The 25,486-nt window shown below is 40.1% G+C and overlaps 1 protein-coding gene across 2 annotated transcripts in view; it reads left to right on the top strand.

The window, feature by feature from the left end:
- ELL2 (elongation factor for RNA polymerase II 2) overlaps positions 1-16,494 on the top strand; it is a 74,061-nt gene extending 57,567 nt beyond the window's left edge. Inside the window, exons 6-13 of one of the 2 annotated variants that reach the window (XM_036848389.1) lie at positions 1,417-1,541; positions 1,704-1,791; positions 3,853-4,420; positions 6,903-6,969; positions 10,269-10,440; positions 12,429-12,473; positions 12,565-12,643; positions 16,173-16,494. In XM_036848389.1, the coding sequence (XP_036704284.1) occupies positions 1,417-1,541; positions 1,704-1,791; positions 3,853-4,420; positions 6,903-6,969; positions 10,269-10,440; positions 12,429-12,473; positions 12,565-12,643; positions 16,173-16,189 (1,161 nt within the window). In that variant the 3' untranslated portion in view covers positions 16,190-16,494. Of the gene's footprint in view, positions 1-1,416; positions 1,542-1,703; positions 1,792-3,852; positions 4,421-6,902; positions 6,970-10,268; positions 10,441-12,428; positions 12,474-12,564 lie in introns of both variants that reach the window. The other variant, XM_036848388.1, reaches the window with a different exon arrangement.
- Positions 16,495-25,486: the final 8,992 nt, after the last annotated feature.

Here is a 25,486-nt window from a genome sequence, read left to right as displayed (position 1 = left end):
TAAATGTAGGTATACTTAATTCCTGAGCAAGTGGGATATGAGTGTCATTACTGTTGTTTATTTGATAGAATCTAGAGCACAGTCTCATCCTAGCTGCATATTAGAACCCCTTAGAGAACTTTTTTAAAATGCCAGTTCCTGGATTTCGCCCCAGACCAACTAAATGGAGCAACTGAATGGATATTGAGCCATTGACTGAGATGGGGAGGGATGGAAAAGGAACAAAAGTATGCAGAGGAATCAGGAATCCTGTCTTACCTACATGCTATTTGGATGATGTCTATTAGACATATCCAAATGGAGATGGATATTCAGTAGGTAGTTACATATATATAAGAGTCTGGTGTCTAGAGACAGTTGAAGCTGGAGTTATAACTTAGGAGCTAGCAGAATATGGATTGTAAGATCGTTGTATTTATTCCACTTTGAGAAATCTGGTTGTATCTCATGTTAATTTATTTGCAAATTTGAATTTTAAGATAAGCCTATCATTTTCTACTGTATATCAACATTAATGTTAGTATTCAGCTGAGCTGTGAGAAAAGCATAAACTATCATATTATATTTTATAGTACTTTTAAAAAACACAGAAAGAAGTGAAGTTTTTAAAAAGAGCATTCCAGTAGGAAATGAAAAGAAGAATACCATTCTGCCAGCCTTGAAAATGACTCTTGGTTCAGCCCCAGAATCCATACATTCATGTTGTTAATGGAGCCTGGGCCTGGATGCGCAAGGAACCGTAGTTAAGGGATAAGAAAAGATTACACTTGCAAATAATAACAGTAATTTGGGGGTTATTTTGGTTTCTGTTTCTGTTTATTGGTTTGGGGGAATTTCAAGGACTGAAAAAGTGGTTCTTCAGGAGAACTGGCAGCTATAACGAGCAAGCTTAGCAAGCCAAGAAGATGACAGACAAGATTATCAGAATTGATACTGTTTAAGGAGATAATTTCTGTTGATTACTGGAAGGGGAAGTTTGTAAACCAACATATGGGCACTGTTTGGTTTCTACTTAATACAAGTGATCAAGGACTTGTATTGTAACTCAAAAGTAATGGAATTAATAGCCAGAAATAAATAATGAAGATGTTAAGAAAACTGTTTTGGATTCCTTTGACTAGAAAAAACAATGATTAAAAAAAGAAAATCTTCCTCCACTTTTTGCATAATGTAGGATTACTATTTAACAAATGCAGTGGGCATCCAGGAAAAAAATATTTAACTATGTATATAAAGTTTTATTTAATTCCCCAAATGAAGTCAAAAAGCATTTATTGAGATCTGGCATATGCAAAGCTAGCAGTCCCTTTGGAGCCATTTGATATAGTTATTTTCAGTATAAATCCAAAAGGTTGCCTGTTTTAGGTTAAGAAATAGCAAAAAGAACTAATGCTCTCTTTTCACACCATGTACCAGGTAGCCAATCTGAATCCTAAGGACCTCTCATACACCTTAAAGGATTATGTTTTTAAAGAGCTCCAAAGAGATTGGCCTGGATATAATGAAATAGACAGACGGTCATTAGAGTCAGTGCTCTCGAGGTACGTTCTTATTTTCTTTTCCTTTAAAAATTATGCAAATAAGTAATTATTATAGTCATTGTTATTTTAGTGTTGAGATGGGAAAAAAGAAGCAAGGGTAGGCTTTCTATCATGAACATTTGAAAATTGTCCCCCTAACTGGAACATGTGTGTCCTTTCCAGAAAACTAAATCCATCTCAGAATGCTGCCAGCACCAGCCGTTCAGAATCTCCTGTATGTTCTAGTAGAGACGCTGCATCTTCTCCTCAGGTATTGCATAAAATTATATAATCATAGCCCTGAAATGGACTTTAGGGCCACCTTGTTCAGGTTTTCTGATTTATACGTGAGAGAAATGAGACCCAGAAAAGTCGCACAGCTTCCCTACCCAAAGTTCATGGCAGAGCTTACTCTAGAATTCAGGTCCCAGCTCCCAGCCCAGAACTCTTTTTAACCATATAACACTACATTAAGTCAAGGTACTTAATGTCTACTCTGATTTTCAATCCTTGAAGTTCACGTTTTGTTATAAGACTGTCTACTTTTCCATTTGATCACTGATTTATCCAGTCCCATATCCAGTCTTAAGATTATATAGAAAATAGAAGATATTTAAATTTATCTGAAGCACGTTCTAGAAAAATATTCTTGGGTAAAAATGTTTTTAAAATAAGCAAATAAAAAACTCTGCTATTTCCATATGTTTTCTTTATATATTTATTTATTTATGGCTGCGTTGGGTCCCCGTTTCTGTGCGAGGGCCTTCTCCAGTTGTGGCAAGTGGGGGCCACTCTTCATCGCAGTGCGCGGGCCTCTCACTATCGCGGCCTCTCTTGTTGCTGAGCACCGGCTCCAGACGCGCAAGCTCAGTAATTGTAGCTCACGGGCCCAGCTGCTCCGCGGCATGTGGGATCTTCCCAGACTAGGGCTCGAACCCGTGTCCCCCGCATTGGCAGGCGGACTCCCAACCACTGCGCCACCAGGGAAGCCCCTCCATATGTTTTCTTAAAGTACTTTTTGATTAGATCCCAGTCAGAATATTCCAGTGAGACTCCATTCCAGCTTAGAGTTTCCCCCAAAAGATTAGGTTGGAAAAAGATGGGGAGATCCTGGGCAACATAAGAGGTCAAGCCCACCTGGTTCTCAGACAACCTTGAACTCTCAGGTCTTTGAGACTGGCAGTGAGACAGACCGCTCTACCCCAGTGCTGCTGACAGAGTGCTCCTCTCTCTGGACCCCCCTCCCAAGGCTTAGGGAGACAGGACAGATGTGTGGGGAACAGTAAGCATGCCCTGGGCAAAAGGTTATTCACATGTCAGAAAATGTTAGAAACCTATTGTGAGGAACAGAGGAGGAACAAAATAAAAGCAATTCTGTCCTTGCATGTATGTTGTCTACAGAAGCCTCAAATGCCAACTACTATAAAGCTACTTATACTCTGATCTAATTATGTACTGGGTGTGAGATCAGTGGCCCTAAATTCAACACAGAATAAATTAATGTGATGATTATTATTTTCTTTCAAGCTCAAGTTTTAGCCACAGTATTACATTGGATGTATGCTTTGTACTTTTCAACTATCTGACTTTCCTTTTTATTTTAAATACTGTTATTGTTGTTGCTGGATTGGGCTAATATTAGCATGATTTTTGAAATTTTTTGAAATAGTAACTCCATATAATTTTTATGGACTAGTTATTCAGACTTACCTTCCAATCCAGTGAAAAGATATATTTAAGGGAGAAAAAACTTGGATGGCATTTCAGCAATGATAGAGATATGTAGAGAAATTATTCTGAATGTGCTGGTTGTTTCCATCTTAAGACAGCCAAAATATGTATAACTGGAGCATGTTAGCACATTCGAAGAGATCAAATAAGTGTAGGCTTATTGCCCTGTACTTACCGTTGTTGGTTCTGACAACCAATAATGTTAAAAACTGCTTCTTCCTCTCACTGAATATAACTAGGTCAGCTGTGGCCAGCAGAGGAAGGAGGCCACCTCTATTTAATACACTCCTGAGTGGTATAATCCACATAAATTGGCCTAGTCTCTCAAGGAACTTAGGGTGGGTCTGTATGATCAGAAAGTATAAGTACTTCAAGAAACATATTTGCCAGATTCTGCTTTTTTACATTAGACATGAAAACTTATTGTAGATTGTGCTTAAGCTTGGAGGATGGTTAACACAACGCCGGTAATGAATTTAAATTGGTTATAAATTTAAGTATGAATAAAATTACTCAGTTGTTCTTCTAGTAACGAGTGACACATGTATTGAATTTTAGTGCAAACTGGCTCATCTGTTTTCCCTGTTCCCCCCCATCCCAGAAACGGCTTTTAGATTCAGATTTCATTGATCCTTTAATGAATAAAAAAGCTCGAATATCTCACCTGACAAATAGAGTGCCGCCAACATTAAATGGTCATTTGAATCCCACCAGTGAAAAATCTGCTGCAGGCCCCCCGCTGCCCCCTGCAGCCGCTGCCATCCCCACGCCGCCACCGCTGCCTTCAACCCACCTGCCTGTCTCCAATCCTCCTCAGACTGTAAATTCTCACTCCAATTCCCCTAGCACTCCAGAAGGCCGGGGGACTCAAGACCTACCTGTTGACAGTTTTAGTCAAAACGGTAGTATCTATGAGGACCAGCAAGACAAATATACCTCTAGGACTTCTCTGGAAACCTTACCACCTGGTTCAGTTCTACTAAAATGTCCAAAGCCTATAGAAGAAAACCATTCGTCTCACAAAAAGTCCAAGAAGAAGTCTAAAAGACACAAGGAAAAGGACCAAATAAAAAAGCACGACATTGAGATGATTGAGGAAAAGGAAGAGGACCTTAAAAGAGAAGAGGAAATTGCCAAGCTGAACAACTCCAGTCCGGATTCCAATGAAGGTATTTTACATTTGTAAAAACCAGCTACATGGGTTAAATGAATGGGAAGAGCGGACTATCCTGAGTGTGAGATTATGCTGTTTATAATTAGTAATGCTTTTTTTATCAAATGACCTTCCGTTTAGTTATTAATCTTAGTATTGTCCTTCTGAGCAAATTTTTTTCTTGCATTTTACAGCAGTCATTTTCTGTCTCTTTTCAGCCAACTATTAAACATGGTTTCTATGTTTCTTAAGATGGTGACATTTGAAAATGACCCTGTCATCCTCCAGAGACCCCCTTTTAGAAGGTGAACTTTGTTGCGCTTTTCCAGAGCTGTCACAGTATTGTGCAACCTCAACATGACCTATTATATGCCATTATTGAACTGATTTAACCAGACACACAATTAGCAATAAAAGTACTCAGGTCCTTCTTTACCAAGAAGCAGGGTCAACCCTGCTTTAGTTAATAATAGCACAAGGGAAATGTCAAATTCTTTATAAAGCAGGCAAGGTAAAATTATATATGCAGATCCATAACATCATCTTCATTCAGAGTGAAAGCAGTTTGTCTTCTGCAAGGCTGTTGGTGATTAGCTTGATAGATCTTGGGATTTTTTTTTTTTTTTTTCAATTTTGAGAACACTGTTTTAGTTAGCTAACATCAACTGTTACTCATAAATTTAACCATTTCAAGCTTTTGGAAGCTTTCAAAGCCAAATATCTAGAGACCCAAAGGAGCCTAAAATAATGCTTTACCTCTAAAGAAAAGCTAATCAGTAGAAAGACTGCTTACCTGAGGGTAGTGATCTTTAAAACCTAATGACACAATTAGATTTCTCTTATTTCATATATATAGAACTTAATATCTTGCATACCAACATACAGAAGATCCAAACCCATCATTTAGGACTGCTGCCAATTTTAAACCCAGCATAACTAAGGTAAAATTTCCCAGGAAAGTACAACTTTAGAAAAAAGTACTTTAATGATTAGACTTTAAGGAATTTTATCTTTCTGTAATTTGCCCACAGTACTGAAAGTCTGTAATCCTTAGATTTAACTGACCATTTTTACCATAGGAGAGAAGCTTTGATTATGGAATAGTATGATGCAGTGCCTTTATTGACCTGGATTGAGTATATTGCTTGTCAAAGCATATCTGTTGAAATATGTAGATCAGCATGGTAGTATATAGTGGCCCAAGAGGTAGGTGTAAGCTTTTTCCCTCAAACACTATCATACTTGAATTTGCCAGATCAGGAAAAGAAAAAGAGGTAATAAAACTTCATGTTCAGAGTTAGTAAGCCAGATTCCTGGGTATGCCCCACTCTCCACACTTCCCACCATCAGATGGTAATCCTGAGTCAGAGACTGGATCCCAGAATGTTGAGAACTATAGCAGAGTTCGAGTTTTCTCAGAGCTGGAAGCCGAGAGAAGCAGGCCTGGTCTCTGAATCCTTCACTGAGGATGTAGTACCTTTCAAAGCCAATTGAGATTATCACAAACTGAGGATAGATTCAGACCCACATCCTCTGCTCTACTGGAATTTATCTGGTGTCTGTGACAAAGGAGAAGCCAGGTGATGTGCACTTGATGCCTTTTCCTTTAAGGCTCAGGCTGTTGTAAAAACAAGCTTTTACCTAAGCCTGAATCAAATACACACACACACGCACGCACACACGCACGCACACAAAATAAGCCCACAGAGTCTGCATAATTTGTTTAGTGTGCTTTGTCCTTTAAAATATTAAACCAAGAAATTATTAAATTCTCACTCGTTTTATATTGAACATGTATGGTTTGCTAGCAGGCAGGGTTTGGGTTTGAGTTATTAATTTAATTCTACTTGAGGGTTTTTTACACTATCACAGTGTAGTCCTGAGCAACTGGCACTTTATTTTGTCCTCTTAAAAACAAATCTGTGTAGTATTATGAGGGTTAGATATTAGAGGAGTATAAATTGGTGTTCACTAATAACTTATTTTAAATTACTTTAAACTGATAGGAAAATTTCCTGCCCAATTCCACTGTCTGCATACCAAAAGAATAGCAGCAAAAATACAGCCATCGAAATAGTCTGCTACCTGACTTCACTATCTTATCTGCCTTTGAATCCTATGAAAAGTAGATGTTGATGTAAAGTTTGTATCTCCCATTGTCTGGCTGCATCTGCCACCACAATCTTTGAATTGCTGGGCAGATGCCACAACTGTTGTTGAAAGAATAGAAGATTGACCTTGGGTTAAGATGGAATTCCTTTATTGTGCAGACACTGCAGTAGCCAGGGTGCTTTCAATGCCTGGCGTCGGTTCTGCTGGCGCTGGTCATAGGGCCTCTATTGTTCTTGTTCAATTGTATTCCTTGCTCACTATTGCTTATTGAGATGGAAGAATAGAATTTGAGGAAAAGTGTTCCAGATGTTTCTGATCTATTTTAGAATTATAGGCATTTTGTAACCATACCCTTTGGTGAACACTTGAATTTTTTTTCTTTGTAGGCGTTAAAGAGGATTGCACTGCCTCCACGGAAGCTTCTTCAACAATTGAACTCCCAGATTATTTGATGTAAGTTCAGATGTCTGCTGATGGGAGAGAACTATTTAATTTTAGAAAGTTTGCAAATTCTTTTCCCATGATTTGCAAATCAGAAAAGTAAGAAGTTCCAGAAATAGAGTCCTGGAGCCACCCCTGCAATTGAAAGGCTGCCATTAAGCCTGCTCGTCCCCAGTCCACCCTTGTCGGCTTGAGCAAGTTGTGCCTATGCCTGCTGTGAGCTCTGTTCGGTGGCCTTTAAGTATAGAGAAGCCTGTCCTTTGTTCCGGGGCCAGGCCAAGCGTTTGATTATGGAAGATTTCAGGGATCTGACTCTTCAAAGTCAAAGCAGTTTATCAATGCACAGTCATTCACTTGGGCCCCGCAAAGGGACAGTTTATTAGTGATAAAGTACTTAAACCTCTGCAGTTAACACAAAGTAGAGACAGATGGATTTTTATTTAAATAAAGCTTTGCCGTCAAATTAACTTTAAGAGGAGAGAGCATTAAAATTTGATCATTTCACTTTAATACCGGTTATATTTTTCTTGTTATGACAACAAGTTGCTCAGTGCTGAGCTGGGGACTTTTTTGTAACTGGTTATCACAGAAATTATAACTTGGACACATAATTCTAGCTTTTTTACAGACTCAAAGGCTTCTGTAAGAAGAAAATAATCAAGTTGCAAAAGCCTGGAAAAATGGAGAGTGAAAGAGCAAACAGATTTGCCTACCAATAGCTTTGAAAATGAACAAATATACAAATAGCTTAAATGTAGACTGGAAATGGAATCTGGGCTGTATGAACATTTTTTTCTCTATCAGTAGCATCCCATGGTGGACAAAGTTAAACTATGCAGTTTAGCGCTCCATGTCCCATGAAATGTTCATTTCCGGAGTAGAGAACATTTTATACTAAAAATGTGTTACTTTTGCTTAACAGTAGTGGTGAAGGCTATGCTCATTGGGGAATGATATAGCATGAAACCGTAATGCTAGTTATCATCTCTTAACTAAAAGGAACCCAAGAAGCCATGCTGAGCACTCTCTCATCTGAGGTGGTGTATGGTTTTAGAGTTCTTCTGGGGAGCTTGGAAAAGCTGCTGCCACTGCGTTGGCCCCGGAAGGGCTGGATGGGGGACAGTGCCTGGCTCCACTGACGTGGGCGTTCACCTCTCCAAATGCGTTTCCTGAAAAGTCTTGTGAAAGTTGGCCCCCTCAAATAACAGCCGCAGTACTGTGCTCTCATTCTCTTATGACGGATTTTGAATTTCTCTTTTTTCTAATAGTGCTGTATACGTGTTACATAGGACAAAATCATGTGGGGAGACTGAAAAATGATTCTAACCTTTCCCCCATGGATTCAGTGTTGCTGTGTTTTGTCGACTTAAGCAGTTAATTCTATATTTAATAACTTGTTTTTAACGTACTGATCTACGGATGGTTGCTGCATCTGCCTCAGTGCATTTCTGTATGTTTGTTATTTTCTAGCTCTTTTAAAATCATGAAAGTACATAACCTATGTGATTGTTTGCTTAAGAGCAATTTATTTTAACAAAAGCTATCTTATATAAACATTGCAAATTTTCTTAAAATGATGAGAAAGCATGAATTTTCAGAAAAATCACTAAAAATACAGAACTTAAACTTGTTTCTTAAGAAAACCAAAAGGACATACTATAAAACCTTTAATGATCAGCCTCTGAATAATTCATACTTAACCACAGTATTCCTAATTTTTATATAATAAGAATACTTCTGTTACTTGTGGTTGTGAATTATCCAAAGTATTTAACGTTTTATTCCATCACTACATTAAGAGCCAGCTGTAGAACCATAACAATTTTTATTAAAAATAGTGACATTCTTTTCATTAAAATGCCAGTATAACCAAATAATCTTCTATAATAGCAGCACAACTGTTGGCCAGTTTGGTACTTTTCCCTGAGGGAATTATTAAATAAAATATGGAGGGTGTGGCCTCAGGTGTGATTTTGAGAAAGTGGGATAAATATTTTATATAACAAATTGAACCTGAGTTTCACAATCAGTTTAGCCATTTTGCTTATGTATGCTTATCCCCAGGAACCTCTTTCTCTCCCCCGGGCTCTCTCGGGTCTGCAGTCAGGACAGCCCATGTCTAGAGAGGCCTGTTTCGCTGCTTGGCTGGTAGTTTTCCTTTTATAGCAAGGACACTAGCAGGGCAGCTTTAAATCAGCATACTACCACTGTCTCAATTACACTTAGAAAATTGAACCTCCACACTGTCTAACTCAGCATGAATAAAAATATTAATGAGGACATTAAGGTTGCTCACTGCATCACTTTTCTCACATTTCCAACTAGGCATCTGTGCTATTGCATTTTAAATAAAACTGGTAAGAATGTCTAAAACCATTTTGGAAAGGACCGAACTCCCAAAGTTTTCCACAATGAAGAGTATATGTATACCCACTGGGGCACCCTGAAGCTCCTGCCACCTGCCTGAAATTGCTTTGAAATCTCAATTTTTATCTCAAAAAGTCAAGGGAATTTTGCATTCCATGACAGGAGCACAGAGTACAAAGACCCAGGCCCAGAGCCACAAACAAATAATGTTAACTTTAATATTAAAATGCTGTTTTGGCTTACCACCACTGAATAAACTGACACTCTGGGAAGGTGGCCTTCATTCACTAGGTCCCGAGAGATATTCACACCCTGAAGTAAAACATTTGTGGCCTTTTTATTAAGAAAATAAACTAATAGTATAAAACTGGCTTTCTGTTACACAGAGTATGACATTAAGTGTTTGAAAAGAACTAGAGAAATATACCTTTTTTCCCCTTTTTTTATTTTTTCTGGTCTAACTCTCATTTTTAAAAAATGATAAAACAAAGCAGCAGGTCTACAAAGAGCTTTGACTTCAGCACTTAGTGACTGTGGGACGTTCTCCTGGTTTCACATTACCCCTCCAATCCTTCTGTTTCCATGTGACTCGTAACAGATGGGTTGGCCTCTGCCGCTAGCATGGTAGTAAATTATTTGGGGTGGGGAAAGGTTTAGGAAGCTACACGTGTGTAAGTGTTGTCTTCTAGTTGCACTTTAATTCCATTGCCACCATGTTTTTTTCACATTTATTCTTCTTCCCGAAGTTCTTAAACTCTCCTGTGGGATAATTTTACCAGGAAGGTCTTTGAAGGAGTGACAAGGCAGCAAGCAGTGGCAGAGTGGCATTGAGTCCAGGGAAACGCGCATAGATGTAGTTTCCAACTATTTGTGTGACATCTCAGACTTCTGCATCGTGTTTATTCTGTAGCTACTCTCCGTTTATCTTTTGTCTTTTTTACTAGAAAATATATTGCTATTGTCTCCTATGAGCAACGCCAGAATTACAAGGATGACTTCAATGCTGAGTATGATGAGTATAGGGCCTTGCATGCCAGGATGGAGACTGTGGCTAGAAGATTTATCAAACTGGATGCACAGCGAAAGCGCCTTTCCCCAGGCTCAAAAGAGTATCAGGTAAACACATTTGTTCCTAGATGGACTGACTTTCATATTTTACCTTCTTTCTTTCTCTGTCCTTCCCATCCCCAGCCATCCTCCTAGCCTTCAGAGCAAGTCCTCTCGCAGACCAGCGTCTCTGCAGCTTTTGGCCTTCAAAATTAAAGGCCTTCCTTTAAAATTAGCTAGGAAAATAAATATTTGAAATAGTTCTTGAAAATAAGTAAACATGATGATCCTATATTTCCTCCAGTGGAAAAACTATATTTTCATATAATATAATATGTATAAAATGTATAATATATACTTACATACTTACTGTAATATAATGTGTAGTGTACTGAGAAAAATACAGACAACAAAATAGGAAAAACAAAAAGCAAGATTTGGCATCAAAATATTTGACCGCATTACCAACTCAACTCAGACTATAGCTCTTACATCTGGTGCTAATTCCCAAAATTACTATTTCAAGTACATTTTTTAAAAAAATTTTTTTAAACCTCAGTCTGGCATAGAATATAAAGGGGGCTTAATACCACTCAGGTTTGGGGTTTAAGTGAAGAAAAGCATGGTGCTTCCAGCTTCCCAAGACTGCCATTTGTTAACAGGTATTAATCTGTTTTCACTTGCCTACATTAAGTGGTAATGGTACTACAGCTGACAAAGAGCAGTAGAAGCCTGACCTGCCTATGATTGTTCGTAGAGCTCTTAGCCAAAGGATTGATATAAATGTGTGTTTCCTTCCTTGTGTATGACAGATAACTTTGTCACACTTCACAGCCGCAAATGGTGCCTCCATCCTAGCCCACTGTTGTTCTGACAGGAACCTACATGAGAAAATGGGGTGGGTTTTCCCACAATGGGGAAAACAGCCTGAGAGCATCCGTGCCCTAGAGATTCATTGTGTCTTCTATTAGTGGGCCTTAATCTTTTAAACAAGCTGCCTAGAGTTATAGAAAACTTTACCAGAGGAGTGAGTGGTTGGCAGTGCAAGAGGTCAGTGATATGGTTTGGGGTTTATTTTTTTCTATATAGTTATTTACCAGTATACCATGATTATATTTAAACTAAAATGTAATTCTAAGAATTGCTGAGTGGTTAGGAGCAGGCTCCGAAGCCAGACTGCTTGGATTTGATTCCCAGCTCTACTTGTGTGACCTTGGGCAAGCTACTTAACTTGACTGAAAATTCTAAAAATCCCCATCCATAAAGTGAGGTGATTATAGAGTTGTGCAGAATAAATATTAGCATTTGGAAACTGCTTAGATCCATAGTACATCAGGTTATGTAGTACATAAGGGTTAGCTCTCTTCCCCTACCACCCAATTTTCCTCCCTAGAGGCAATCAGTATTACTGGTTTCCATCGTATTCTTTCAGAGGTCTGTTTGAGTATAAGATATATATACACAAGCAAATTCACAAATATACCATATGTAATTGAATCTAAGCTGTCATCATTTATAAGATGCACCATTGTCTTATGTTCCAGTAAGTTAAGGTATGATACATGATTTATCAGATTTCATTAACAATTCCTAGAATATAACATTCTATTTCTCCCTTATAAACAAATGATACCAAACTGTATAAATTGTTCTGTGCTTTGCTTTTTTCACTAGACAATATATATCTTAGAGAATTTTTTTATGTAAGCACATAAAGCACTTCCCCCTTTTTTAATGGCCTCTTAGTACTCCTTTGTATGGATTAATGGACATTTAGATTTTGTTTACTTTCTTTTGCTTTACAAACAGTGCTGCAGTGAGTAACCTTGTACATGTGTCATTTCACTCAGGCACAATTAAATCTGAAAGAAAAGTATAAGTGCTGAGTCAGTTTTGCATTTGCAGTTTTAACGGCAGTTGCCAATTGCCCTCCTTAAAGACTGTACCAATTTACATTTCCATCATTAATATTTCCCACACCCTTGCCAATTGTGTGTTATCTGTTTACATTGCAAAGAAAAAAGTTCTCTTCTGATTTCTAATTATTAATTTTCTAGAATGTTCATGAAGAAGTCTTACAAGAATATCAGAAGATAAAACAGGTAGGTATCATCACTATTAGTTTTCTGACCTTTAGTTGAGAAGTGTTATGAATTCCACAGTCTTACTCCTCACTGTTGTTTTCATCCACAGTCTAGTCCCAATTACCATGAAGAAAAATACAGATGCGAGTATCTTCATAACAAGCTGGCTCACATCAAAAGACTAATAGGTGAATTTGACCAACAGCAGGCAGAGTCATGGCACTAGAGCTCTGCTTGGACCAGAAGATGTGAATAAACTTAAGCTTATTTATTTAAAATTCCAAATGAGTTGCTCTCAAATTCTAAAAAATGAAACTTTGCCTGTTGGAAGTTTCAGTATTAGTAAACTTGAGTTACCTTCCCCCCCAACCCCCATTTACTTTGTTTCCTTGCATTTTTGAAGCTGCTTTTTTCTGGTCCTTTTTTCCTTCTTAAGACTTGTGTTTGTCAATAGAAATAATTTTTTTTGTAGATATTGGGGATCCAGTGTCTGTACTTCAAATCAATTTTTTTTCCTTAAAAAACTGTGTTTGTCATTAGAAATGATTTTTTTTAGATATTGGGGATCTAGTGTCCACACTTCAAAGTTATGTGTGTTTAAAAAAAAAAAAAAACAGTAATGTACAAGGTGAAATGCTTTTGGATAAACATAAGCCTATTTTCTGACCTTTCTTAATACGAACTCTTTGCCTTAAATGGTAGAACATTTAGAAATTTGCACAAAATACAAAAAAAATTAAAACATTGTTTTGGAGGGTTAAGAAATAGAAAGGTGTGTGAGTATGTGTATAGATCTATATACACATGTGTATATATAGTCTGACTTGATCTAGAACAGTAAATCTGCCCTGCAAATTAACCCCCATTGCAATGGTTGCCTTAAGGTGTTTGCTAGTTGTGTACCTAGTGTGGTTAATCATTAGCTACACTGCTTCCCACTTGATTAGAGCAATGGGAAGCACACTGTGGCCTACCAGCGTCTGAAAGCGTGTGCTCGACCTGTATGTGTGCAGAGGTGGTGTGGATGTGAGCGTGCGTGAAGGAAAAAAGCTGCTACTCTCAGTAGGCCAAACGCTCAGGTGAAACAACTGATGAGTGTTACTGTAGGGTTTTTTTTCCTATCAAATTGCTACTTCTATCGTGGAAGACAAAAGCATTTCCATTTCAACAGTTTGTCAACTTTATTAATGTTGGGCAAAATTGATATGTTATGAAAATGAAACAGATCTATAGTTTGGGGCAAAATTATAAAATTAAACGTGTAGGTAACCTATTTATATACTGCTATAAAGTATTTTTGAAGAGAGATATGCAAAGAAGCTATTACCTACATGAAATGTATATTTAAAGATTTTTTTTTTCATCCTGGCTGCCAGGAATATAAAAAAGAGTGGATATATTTAACCATAACATACTGTGATTCATCAAACAGCACAAACTTTCATTTCATGGAGTTTATCTGTTGACGTTGATTTAAACTATCATTTGTTTTATCATGTGGGAACATAAGTTATGTGGTCAAAAATATAAGGATTTTGAACTAATGTTGATTCAAGTTGTGTTGTCTTATCGTATTGTTTTTCAAAGTGCTGCCAGTTTAAAAGGGAAGCATTATGTTTACAAATATGTTTTGAAATGTTTGCCAAAATTTTGGTGGTATCTTTAATAAAGATGTTTGTCTCCAGCATCCAAAACAATAAAAAAATAAATAACTTTGTTGTGTATCGCTGTAAACCAGAAAATGTTGGTGTCTAGAAAACCTGAGAGAGCATGTAGATGAAATTTTCTCTTTGGAGTTCTTCTAAAACATTAACAGGAAAGAGTAGATAATATAGTAAAAGTATACAAAAGTATACTATACAAAGACTGAAACAAGACCCTGTGCACTATAACTCTGTAACATTACCACAGCAATTTGATTTCTACGTAGCATGGACCTCCTAGGGAATTCGATTTTCTTTTAGCATTGAGATCCCTGGTGCTCTTCCTTTTACCTCAGAATTGGTACAATCATTACTCAGCGTTCACTGATATCAAACTTTCAGTTGGAAAAAAAAAAAAAAAGCAGTAAAGGAAACTTAATTGGGGATAAATTTGGTCCTCATATCATATGGTAGAGTCTCCTGAGGGATTTGTCTGTAAGTAATGACCTCATGGGTGTCATTTCTTAGAACATCATGGCCTTTTAATCAAAGATAGTGTGCTGCTACTTGCTATGAGTGGTGTTTCTCAAAAGCAAGGTGCTTGGACCACTTGCATCACCCAAATTAGAATCTCTGGGGATAAGGCCCACATAGCCCCATTTTCATAAGTATCCTCCAAGTGATTTTGCAAGCTAAAGTGTGAGAACAATTGGCTTGGAAGTAACGCTAAACCTTTAGGTCTCTAAATCTCAAAGTCTTGAACTGAAGAAGTTCGGCTATTGGCTTTTTTTTTTTAAGCCCCTCCCTGTCAGCAGGTGCAAATCACTTTTCCTCTCTACATCATTTGTGGCACCCTCTCAGTTGTTTCACTGCTAACAAACACTTATTTTAGAACTTGTTTACAAACAAGGCAAGCCTTCCAGTTGGCTAATTGTTAGCCCTTGGAGCTCCTACCCATCTACATCAGCACATCTTCTGGTTTACAAATTGGGTAATAATGGAAGCTGGAGATGCTTTATGAAAATCCAGCATTGCACACCCGTAGACTTGACCACCTACCTATAAAAGCCTTAATTTAGATGTTTGTTGTGTACATTGGGCAGATCCTTGCAAAATGTATATCTATCATCAGTTGCAGATTTGAGAGTTGTGAATCTCTGCATCTATTACCTAAGGCTGCATCTCTTTTAAAGATGGGCGTGAGCCTATTAAGATATTTATAATCATTCTTCATCTCCTACTGCAAGATTTTTAGATTCTCTCAAATAATTGCTGCAGGAATGGGTGGCCACTTAGTATCAGTTACTCTGGTAGAATTTATTTTGTTTTTTGTTTTTTTTGGTTTTCTTGAGAGAAATAGTAAGTGTAAAATAGCATTGTCAAGATGAGATAATGAGTTTGTTATTATTTGCTCATCACATTTCATCTAAAATAATTTGAAGCACTCTTGATGATTTTTACCAACAACCATAAATTAACTCCAGAATGAGCGAGCAGCTGATTTAATACAAACCCAAAATAACATTAACTAGATGTGGTTTTGTTTTATGTGAGGACTTCACTTCCTATCTCGTTGGTTATTTATTTCCCCTGGAATACTTTAGAGGGGTTAACTTTCAACTGTAAGTAGTGATAGATGTTCAGTACTTGCTCTCACAAAAGTAATTGGTGTGGTCAGTTGATATCATAGCTCCATGCATTGATTATAAAAATCCAGTATTAATTTTCCTTCATCTCTGATTGATCTTTTAACCTTAATAGTTTTCTTTTCCCTTAAAATATTTCACCTTATTCTGTAGAACAAATGCATATTTTCATGTTTGAAGCAAGGTGTTGAGATGAGGTTTAGACACAAATGGTCCATCAGTTCCGACACTCTGCTTGGTTGCCTTACCCCTTCCACTAGTGCGTCCTTTGTTTCTGGAACTTGGCTGAAACTCTTCAGCCAGTTCATCGTCTTTCCAGCCGTGTGAGTGTTGAGTCACGTATGAGTGGTTTTTGCCTTTACTACTTTTAAAGTTCTTACTGTTTATTACTTGCCTAAGTGTTACTAAATCCTTTTATTCTGTACCAGATGGGGAAAAATTATAGCCAGCTTTGAGAGGAACCTTTTGGGAAAAGATATTAACTGACACGACTAAATGAAGGCAACAGAAGATGTTATCAATGTTCTTTGTAACCTGAAAACTGAACAAGGCTATGAGGCTCATTTCAAAATATTTTGAAGTGTTAAAAATATATACATATATATCTACGCTGCTTCTCAGTTGTTCTACCCAAACCATGTTAGCAAGGTAAAATGTCACAGAGACTTTTCAGTTAACTGAGCTCAGCAGCTGTGGTGGCCCCTGTTGTTCTACACCAATTTCAGTTCAATAAAAATGTTAACTTTGCAATTCTGGTACTCGTTTTTCCTTTGTCTCATTTCAAGGCTCTTAATTTTGTCTTAGAAAAAAACATCCCGCAACAAAGTTCTCTCTGATGCCCTAATGTAAATGATCTTCCTGGGACAGAGAAGATTACTTGTTGGTGACTCTAGGAAGTGGGAACACAGGGTATTTGCTCCAGGACCCCCTGCTGCCTGTTTTACAAGTGGAGGACATGCCCTCCAAAGGCAGTATCTCCCAGGGGAACAATAATCACAGTTACCATTTATTGAGGGTTTTCTGTGGGTTACACACTTTGTATGTATTGTCCCATTTCTCCTCAGCACAACCCTGCTATCCCCATTTTATAGGCAAGTAAACTGAGGCTTAGAGAAGTTAAGACACTTGCCCATCACACAGCTAGTAAACAGTGGCGCCTGGGAAGCCTGACTCCAGTATCTGTTCTTAACCACTTTTCCGTACTGCCATTCATATGTTGGTACCCATTTAGGGTTAGGGTAACCGTCACAAAGTGACAAGTCCAGTAACACCACACAGGGCTAGACTCTTTTGATTCAACGGAGACTAGAATGTGGGTGTTGGGGTGATACCTAATGGATTATTCTCAGTGAGTTGATTTTGTCAGAAATGATAAATAAATTTGAAGGAAGGCCAAAATACTTTTTGAGAAAACGTGTGTCCTTTATTTTCGAATGTGTGCCATCTTAACAGTGGGCTATTGGAAGGAGATTGTGGCAGTGCAGGTAGAGAGAAGAAGCAGGGTTACAGTCGTGGACTCACATCATTTTCTCTTCATATTAAAAGGCTGTCTCAGTAAAAGACTCCAGCTCTAAGGGGTATCTATCCAGTGTGAATTAGATATAAGAACATTCTAGTTGGATCCTTAACATGCAGTTTCTACAAGTTTTCTGAAAGCCTAATGGAGGAGGAAAGGAAGCAAGCCTCAATTAAGCACTAGTATTAAAAACCCAGAATGCTCAGTGCCAGCCATGATTCTGGTTGGGTTTATGAGGAGCCCCAGGAATGAATGAGGTTCCCAATGTTGTAATTATTTCAGCAGCCCTCCCCCACTGGACATTTGACATTGTGCTTGTCTTTTAACTCCTTTTCTCAGCTATAGAGTGAAAATATGCCTTCTAACTGGGGTATGGCAGAGGCTCAATTATTGTTTGTAAAGCACTTGGAGGTTCTGAGACCAGCCATCTGCTGGATGCACTAGGGAGGAGCATTATTTTTCTAGGTGAGGATGAGTCTGCTTTGATTGATTACAAAGGGGACAAAGGTTGAGAGAAGCTTAAGTTTTCGAGGTGGAGTGTTTGGGGTTTTATTGATGTAGACCTACACGTACCTGCCCCATTCATTTTACCTTTCTGAGATTGGGGCCGGAGTCTGGCTGTGGCAGTAGGTGGCTCTGATATTTTATGATTGCTTAATTCTCCAGTTGGGGTCAGATGATTCTGCTGTATGACGGTGGAGATGTGTTATTATTTACAACTCCCACCTGTTTAATTCAGTGGGGCGGCCAGGCTGGTTTGTCTTGCTGTAATTAGGTACTTGGGACAATCTGGGCATCTGGAGAAGGATGATAAGAATTCCTTATCTGGTCTGTGAAATACGGGAGAGTGCTTCCTAAAGACTGAGCCCACATTATCGGCCACCATGTTTGAGTTCGAAAGTTGGGGCCTCTAAGAAATGACGGACTGCCTTTCTATACTTCATGGATTCCAGGGGGCTTACAGAATTCCCCTGTGGTGGAGATCGGCAGCATCATCTACCAGTCTCATCTCCTGCTACTCCCACTCCATACCAGTCACAAGGGCCTGCCTTCGGGTTCTCCAGTAACCCTTCTGCACCACCGGCTCTACCCTCCATCCCTCTCTCACTTAGCTAAGGCCTCCTCACCCCTAAGATCTCCCCCTTAAACATCACTTTCTCCAGGAAGCATTCTCTAACCTCTCAGACTAACTTGGGTCACCCTAGTATATGTTCTCTTTCATCTTATACTTCTCCTTTGCGGCATCTGTCACAATTATAATTAAATACTAATTGTATCATTAATTAAATAAGTTCCATGAGAGTAGAGACTGCCTTATTCACTAGTGTGTCCCCAGCTCCTAGCCTGGTGCCTGGCATAGAGAAGGTGCTCGATAGTAATTTACTGAAAGAATGAATGAGGCAGGCTATCCGTATATGTCATTTAAAATTCACGTGGCCAGAGAATTTGGATTACTGCGAAAGTCTGCTATATCATTCAGGTTTGTGTGCCTTGCCACTTTATCTTCCCGGAGTCGTGATTAAGGAATGAGTTACTGATGGCAGACTGACTTTGGGAATCCCTTTGCCCTGAATAACTAACTGCACACCTTCAAAGGGTACAGCTCTTTCCAACACTGGCATTCATACCTCTAGGCACCTCTGGAATATGAGCATCTACATGGTCTATAATGGTTTGGAACATAAAATGAAATGGTTTAAAAAGTTATTTTTATTGTTTATCATAACTGACAGGTTCTGGTTTCATTTCCCCACTTCTCAGGGACATGGTAGAGGATGGCAGTCTAAGCGTCTCTAGCCTGATGTTTCTTTAAATTTGACATGTGCTTTTCTTGACCTTTTTTTTAATGCCTAGTGCTTCCATAACCTTCCAAGCAGTAGACATTTTGAGGATAATCAAAGGACTTTGGGATTCCTGTAATGATAGAGCTAGCAGGGCCTGTCAACAGCACCGAGAACAAACAACTGTCTTCATTTCGTAGATGATGAAATGAAGATGTTTAAATGACAGCCACCAGAGCAGGAGGAGACCCCAGGAGCTTACACTCTTCCAAGGGAGGAGCTGAGAACAGCCCAGCAGCCACTGCTGGCAAGTGATACAAGACAGGGAGGAGGGGGAAAGTGCCAAACAAGAGGCGTCACACCACCAGCGGTTCCAAGCACAGTCAGGCTGCAGAGCGTGGCCGAGCCTGCAAAGTCCTCCAGCCTCAGCTTCCCACCCTGAGTGGGGTAGTACCTGCCTCAGAGGGTTGTTGTGATCACATATATGTAGAGTGGTGCTTGGCACCTAGTAAGTTTTCTATGTGTATTTTTTGGCTGTTTATTTTCTAATTATTTCTTTCCATCTTTTTTTCGACTTGGAGAGTTTTCTAGCAATATACCTGACAAACAAGCAGCCACCCAGAACTGAAAACCCTATTAGATTTTCGCATAACCGTGATTGAGTCCCTGCGGTAGATAAACACAACCTAGAGCATTTCAAAGTCTCTGCTCCTGATTGCTCTGCAGAATGTTTTCTCTGTGAACCTTTTCAAGCACCACAGTAGCTCCTCTTAACATCACAGCTACCAGTAACTTACAGTGCTGATGCATTTGTTCCAGACTAAAGCTTAACTTTTAATATTCTCTCTATTAATTCTCTTTTCCACGTGTCTTCATAGGGGAGAGTTTTTAAAAGAGCCTTGTCTATAAGTGCTTCTCGCCATCTAGTTACCGGAGGGGGTTGACACGGTTCATTTCAGTTACGATGCTTTGGGGAAAAGTCTCCTGTGAAAATGACTCCCCCTCTTACACCTGTAAGCTTTCCCTTCTCCTCCCAAGGAATAGAGTTCATTTAAGGCAGCCTTGTCAAAGGGGTGCCAAGAGGGTCTCCAGGGCTCTCATGGCCACCTGAGCTACAGACTCTGCAGCTGAGAACAACTGTAAGGGGGCACTAGGGACAGTGGGCAAAGCTCCTCCTGTCTCCGCTCGTGCCACCTTCCCCTCCCGGCCCCTGTTGACAAGCCTTTGTTGCTGCGGTAGCCAATTATCACCTCCCCACCTGCTCTTCCCTTCTCTTAACTCACTGTTCTCACCTGAATGATCTATTATGGCCCCTCCCTTCTGTTAACCTGCACGTATTACCATTTCTCCTCTGTTTTTGGTTAAAGATGACTTGGCTTATCAATAGTGAGAAGGCCAGTTCAGAACCAGGGACCTACAAGCAAGACATGCAAAGTCTGGAAGTAAAGTTGAAAATGCCTTGCAGCGTAGAGAGCCAAAAATGGAACATGGAGTCCTACACCCCGGGGCTGAGACCTGGTTCTGAGATTTACCAACCTGAGACCCAGGGCAATTTGCCTAAACTCCTGAATCTTCTTTCCATCATCACTGGTAGGTTGGGATAATACCTACACACCATGGTTATATTAGGATGAAACAGAGATCGTTGCATCCAACTAGAGGGACTGGGAAGGGCAATCTCACAAACCCACTTTCGTGGCTGTTTCTCTGTCCCCAGAGATGAGATCTCTGGCAAGTCTCATAATTCCTCTAGGACAGCTACTCTTAGGTGGTAAGTCCTGTGGTCACTTCTAGCATAGGTCTCATTTCAGGAACTAGTAAGTCCAGTCTGGTGTAATAGCCAAAACTCTGAGATGCATTTAAAATTAAATCTTCTCCCCTCTTCCAGCTTAGGCCTGATTTAGGCTGGAAGCCAAGTGCTTCTTGCCACCCTGCCCCCTCCTCCCACCTCTTGGCACCTCCCAGGGCTGAAGGAACAGAGGGCAGGGGGGAGGCATAAGGGGAAGGAGAGGGCCTATTTGACGGCGCCTCTGAAATCTGCCCTTGGCTGCTTCTGGGCGTAGTCAGAGCCCGTCCCCCGGTGCCTGGGACAGCACCCTGCTGAGCGCTCCAGCCTCTCAGGGTGTTTTCAGGGCATCTCCTTGGGGTGGCCCTCCAACAGCACACCCCCGACCTCTTCAGGCAGGAAACTAGCAGCTTAGAGCCCTTTTCTGAAGAACCAGGCCAGCATATGCCAATTAGAGGTGTTTGGTCTCTCATCACCCTCCCACCCCAGCCGCAAACAAAAGTAAGCACTTCGGGCCTGCTACCTGTGCAGGTGTGGTGACCTCCAAATGCATCCTCCACTCTGGTGGAGGGCTGGAGGTTTCTCAGACGTAAATCAGTTTCCAGCCCCCTCTGTGACCCCTAAGCTTGCAGAGTCACAAAGCAGGTTTTCTTTTTCTTTTTGACTTTATAGAAGAATGATTACATGTAAAAAGCTGTACACATTTAACGTGTACAATTCAATGAGTTTGAGGACAAGTGTATACCGTGAAAGCAGCAAGGCCACAAACGTACCCATCACCTCCCAAAGTTTCCTCTTGCCCCCTTTATTATCATTATTTGTGTGTGTGCACACGCACGGGATAAAAATATTTAACAGAAGATCTATCCTCTTAGCAAATTTTAAGTATACAGTACAGTATTGTTAGCTATAGGCACTAAGCTGTATAGTGGATCTCGGAACTTATTTCTCTTGCATAACTGAAACTGTGTTCCCTTCGACCATCACCTCCCCATCTCCACCCCACCCCCACCCCAGGCCCTGGTAATCACCATTCTACTCTGCTTCTATGAGTTTGACTATTTTAGATTCTACACATAATTGAGAAAACATAGTACCTGTCTTTCTCTGTCTGGCTGGTTTCATTTAGCATAATGTCCTCCAGGTCCATTCATGTTCTCACAAATGGAAGGATTTCTTTTTTAAGGCTGAATAATATTCCACTGTATGTATATACCACATTGTCTCTACCCATTCATTCGTCTATAAACATTTAGGTTGTTTCCATATCTCAGCTATTGTGAATAGTGTTGCAATGAACATGGGAGCACAGGTGTCTCTTTGTGAACTTAATTTCAATTCCTTTGGATAAACATCCAGAAGTGGGATTGCTGGATCATATGGTAGTTCTACTTTTAATTTTTTATGGAACTTCCGTACTGTTTCCCACAGCAGCTGCACCAATTTGCATTCCTGCCAACAGTGCGCCAGGTTCCCTTTTCTCTGCCTCCTTGCCAACATCTAAGTGGTATCCACGAAGCCACTCTCATTAGCCTGTGGTGAGGGGAAGCACACTCTCAGCTCTCCATAGAAACCCTCTGATTTCCCACATCAGCTGACTGCTCAGCATCAAGCCCTTATGCCATTGTGGAGCCAGGGGCTAAGGGGAACAAAACTGGGTTTTCTGGATAACCTCCTCTACAAGCCCAGCATCTTGCTTTATGTTATGGGGGTAGATGCCATCTATTGTCTTGTGACTTCATCCAAAGCTGTCAGAAAGAGTCCTGTGTTAAACCCTGTCATATATGCTCTTGAGTTCCTCAGTCACAGCACTGGTGCATTCATCCAGTAGTTACGTGCACTAGGCATGGTGCTAGGTGGTGGGAATGTACCAGTGAACAGGACAGATGCGAATTACACAAATTATTTGATTCCAGTTGTGGTAAATGCTGCAAAATAAATCTCTGAGAATGAATAATAAGGGGACATAGGGCAGTGAGGGAATGGGGCAAGGCCTCCCTGGGGAACTGGCATGGAAACTAATACTTGAAGGATGAGAGGAGTCAGAAGAGAGGAAAACGTACCAGGAAGAGAGAACATGCCGGAAAGGCCCCAGAGGAAGGCCTTTAGCACTCACTGAATGCATGTTTATGCAAATCGCTTCTCACTCACAAGAGCCATTTAGGGTCGGGTGTTTTTGGTGTTGAACTTGTTCCCTCAGGTGCTGCTTTGTCCTTGCTAAGCAATTCTGGGGAGATGAGGCCCAGAGACGCCCTGACATGGTTCCCTCCTGCGAACCACTGGAGGTTATCGCCTATCAGAGGCGTTTGGGTACTTGAGGTTCTTTCCTGGTGGCCTTCTCATGTGGCTACTAAGTTCTGAGGAAAGTTTCCAAAATAGAGAGACCTCAGTTTAGCAGCCAGTGGCTCCCAAAGCGGTCCGTGAGTTTTCCCGTGGGAAGGTCTGGGCTGGGGAGGAACAGTGGCTGCTCTCCCAGGGGTCGGCGAGCCCGCCGTCTCCCCTGAGGCTGGAGGCTGGTGCAGAGTGTGCACACGGGGCGCCACGACTGGCAGGTGCCCTCCAGCGCTGGAGGCATTTGGGGCTCTGGTAAGAAGCCTTGGCCACGTTGATAGAGCCCTATCAGCTAGAGGCAGGTTCTCTGAGGAAGAAAGAAACAACATCTGTACTATCAAAACTACCAACCCGTCACCTCTGTTGTCAGCAGCCAGGGGAACCATCCATGTGGTGTGACTCTAACAAGGGCATCGGTGGGCAAGCAGGAAACCAAAACAAGAGTGGTGAGAGAAAGATGCCCAAAGGACGGGGAAGCTGAAAAAGCACTTCTGGGAATAAAATGAGGTAAAGCAGGGAGGCGAGGTGAACACCACCTTAAAGACCACTTTACGATGTACAGTGCTTTGTGCCTTGTCCGAGCACTTTCTCAGCTGTTCGCAATTGATCCTCCCTTTAAACCCTGTATAGCGTGGAGTGGGACATCCCACCAAGAACAGGCCAGAGGGTGACGTGGTATCAGCTCTAGGACAAGAATGCAAATCTTGTTGCCCTACTGCACCCCACTTCCTGTCAGTGTGCCTTGCCCTCCCAGACCTGGTGCTGATCCCCAAGATTTACCTGGCAACAGAGGAGCCCCCGTAAGGCCTCCTCACAGCCCACTCATGTTCTGCCTTCTTGAAACTGTTTTTCCTCTAAGAGTACTGAAGTGAACGAACCTCTTTTTACAGGAGGTAAAATATCCATTTCCTTAGCTGTGCTCTGGGCCAGCTACTCCTCGTTGCCTGGGCTCCTTCAACCAGGTAAATACCTCAATCTGCTCTGCAAATGCCTTCTTCTCTGCTAACACCACCCTTGAGCTCGGGCCTTTGCACAGATTACTGATGGTGCTCCCAGGGTTCCTCCACTATTGCAACCATCCCCTCCATCTGTATTCTGCGCAGAGATGGGGTGCACGGCATCAGAGCCAGACCAAGTGTCCACCTGAGTGGGAACAGAATCTTAAAAGACACTTCTAAGCAAATCAGTTTCATCAGATTATCTTTCTAAGTCACTGACCATGAATGTTACGGTCATTCGATGAAAAAATTAAAATTTGTCCTTTGTCTTTTCTTTTGTTAAAAAAAAATTATTTCTACTCTTGCAAAAATTTCAAACAGTACCTAGTAAATAAAAAGTAGAAGACCCCTGTTCTCACTCACCTACCTTAGGCTCCAGAGGGAGCCACTAACAGTACATATGCATGCACAGTTTTTTCTTCTGTTCAAACAGGATATCAAACTATAGGTCTGCAACTTAATTTTTTTACTTAACAACATTGCTTGAACATTCCATGTTAGTCCCTGTTGACTTCTTTCATTCTTTTTAACAACGGTATGGTATTCCACTGTTTATATCATAATTTTATAATTTAATCACTCCTGATTGAGAGTTAGATTATTCCTAGTAAGGAAAAACTGAAATCATCACCAACAATAGCCAAATAAATGCTCTTTTTTCAACTGAATGGTTTAACGTTTTAGTCACTATCCCTGCTGACAATCCCTACCTTGCCTCGCTCACTAAATCCTCTTAAAGCATGAGAAAAACTCAAAATACAAAGACTGTTTACAGGATGTTCAGAAATAATTTACAAATGTAAAAATTTTAAATATTGTGAATCAGTTTCTAAAAGTGATCAAGGATATTTTGTTTCTTGAATTCAGCAAACTTTGATGCTATGAATGAGGAGAGAAGAAAAAAATGTTAATTTCCCTACGGAAAATTTTGGGCTATTACATCATATTATATATTATATTGTATGTTTATTTTATATGTTTATATGTTTAGCATTTACAATAGTTACATTCTGTTTTTTAACCGTAATTTTATGTGCGCTTGGTTTAGCTCTATAGTAAACAAATTCTGGGCTCTACCTCATCCTTTAACACTATGCCTTCCCCTTTCCTGAGACTTAATTTGGATTCATCTTGTGGTTGACTAGACTTTGTGGTCCACTTTTCTCTCTAATTGAATACCTCTGTTGAGAAATCTGAGGTCAGCCTGCTCTTTTCCCCCCTTCTAGGAAATTTGTTTTTTCTGCGTAGATGCCTAGGAATTCTTACATTGTCCTTAAATTTCAGTAACTTGACTTACATGTCATTGTGTTGATTATTCTGTGATCAATTT

This window comes from Balaenoptera musculus, chromosome 3 (genome assembly GCF_009873245.2).
Source record: "Balaenoptera musculus isolate JJ_BM4_2016_0621 chromosome 3, mBalMus1.pri.v3, whole genome shotgun sequence".
Classification (NCBI taxonomy): domain Eukaryota; kingdom Metazoa; phylum Chordata; class Mammalia; order Artiodactyla; family Balaenopteridae; genus Balaenoptera; species Balaenoptera musculus.
Note: the sequence above shows the minus strand (reverse complement) of the source record. Positions and strands in the feature narration are given on the sequence as shown.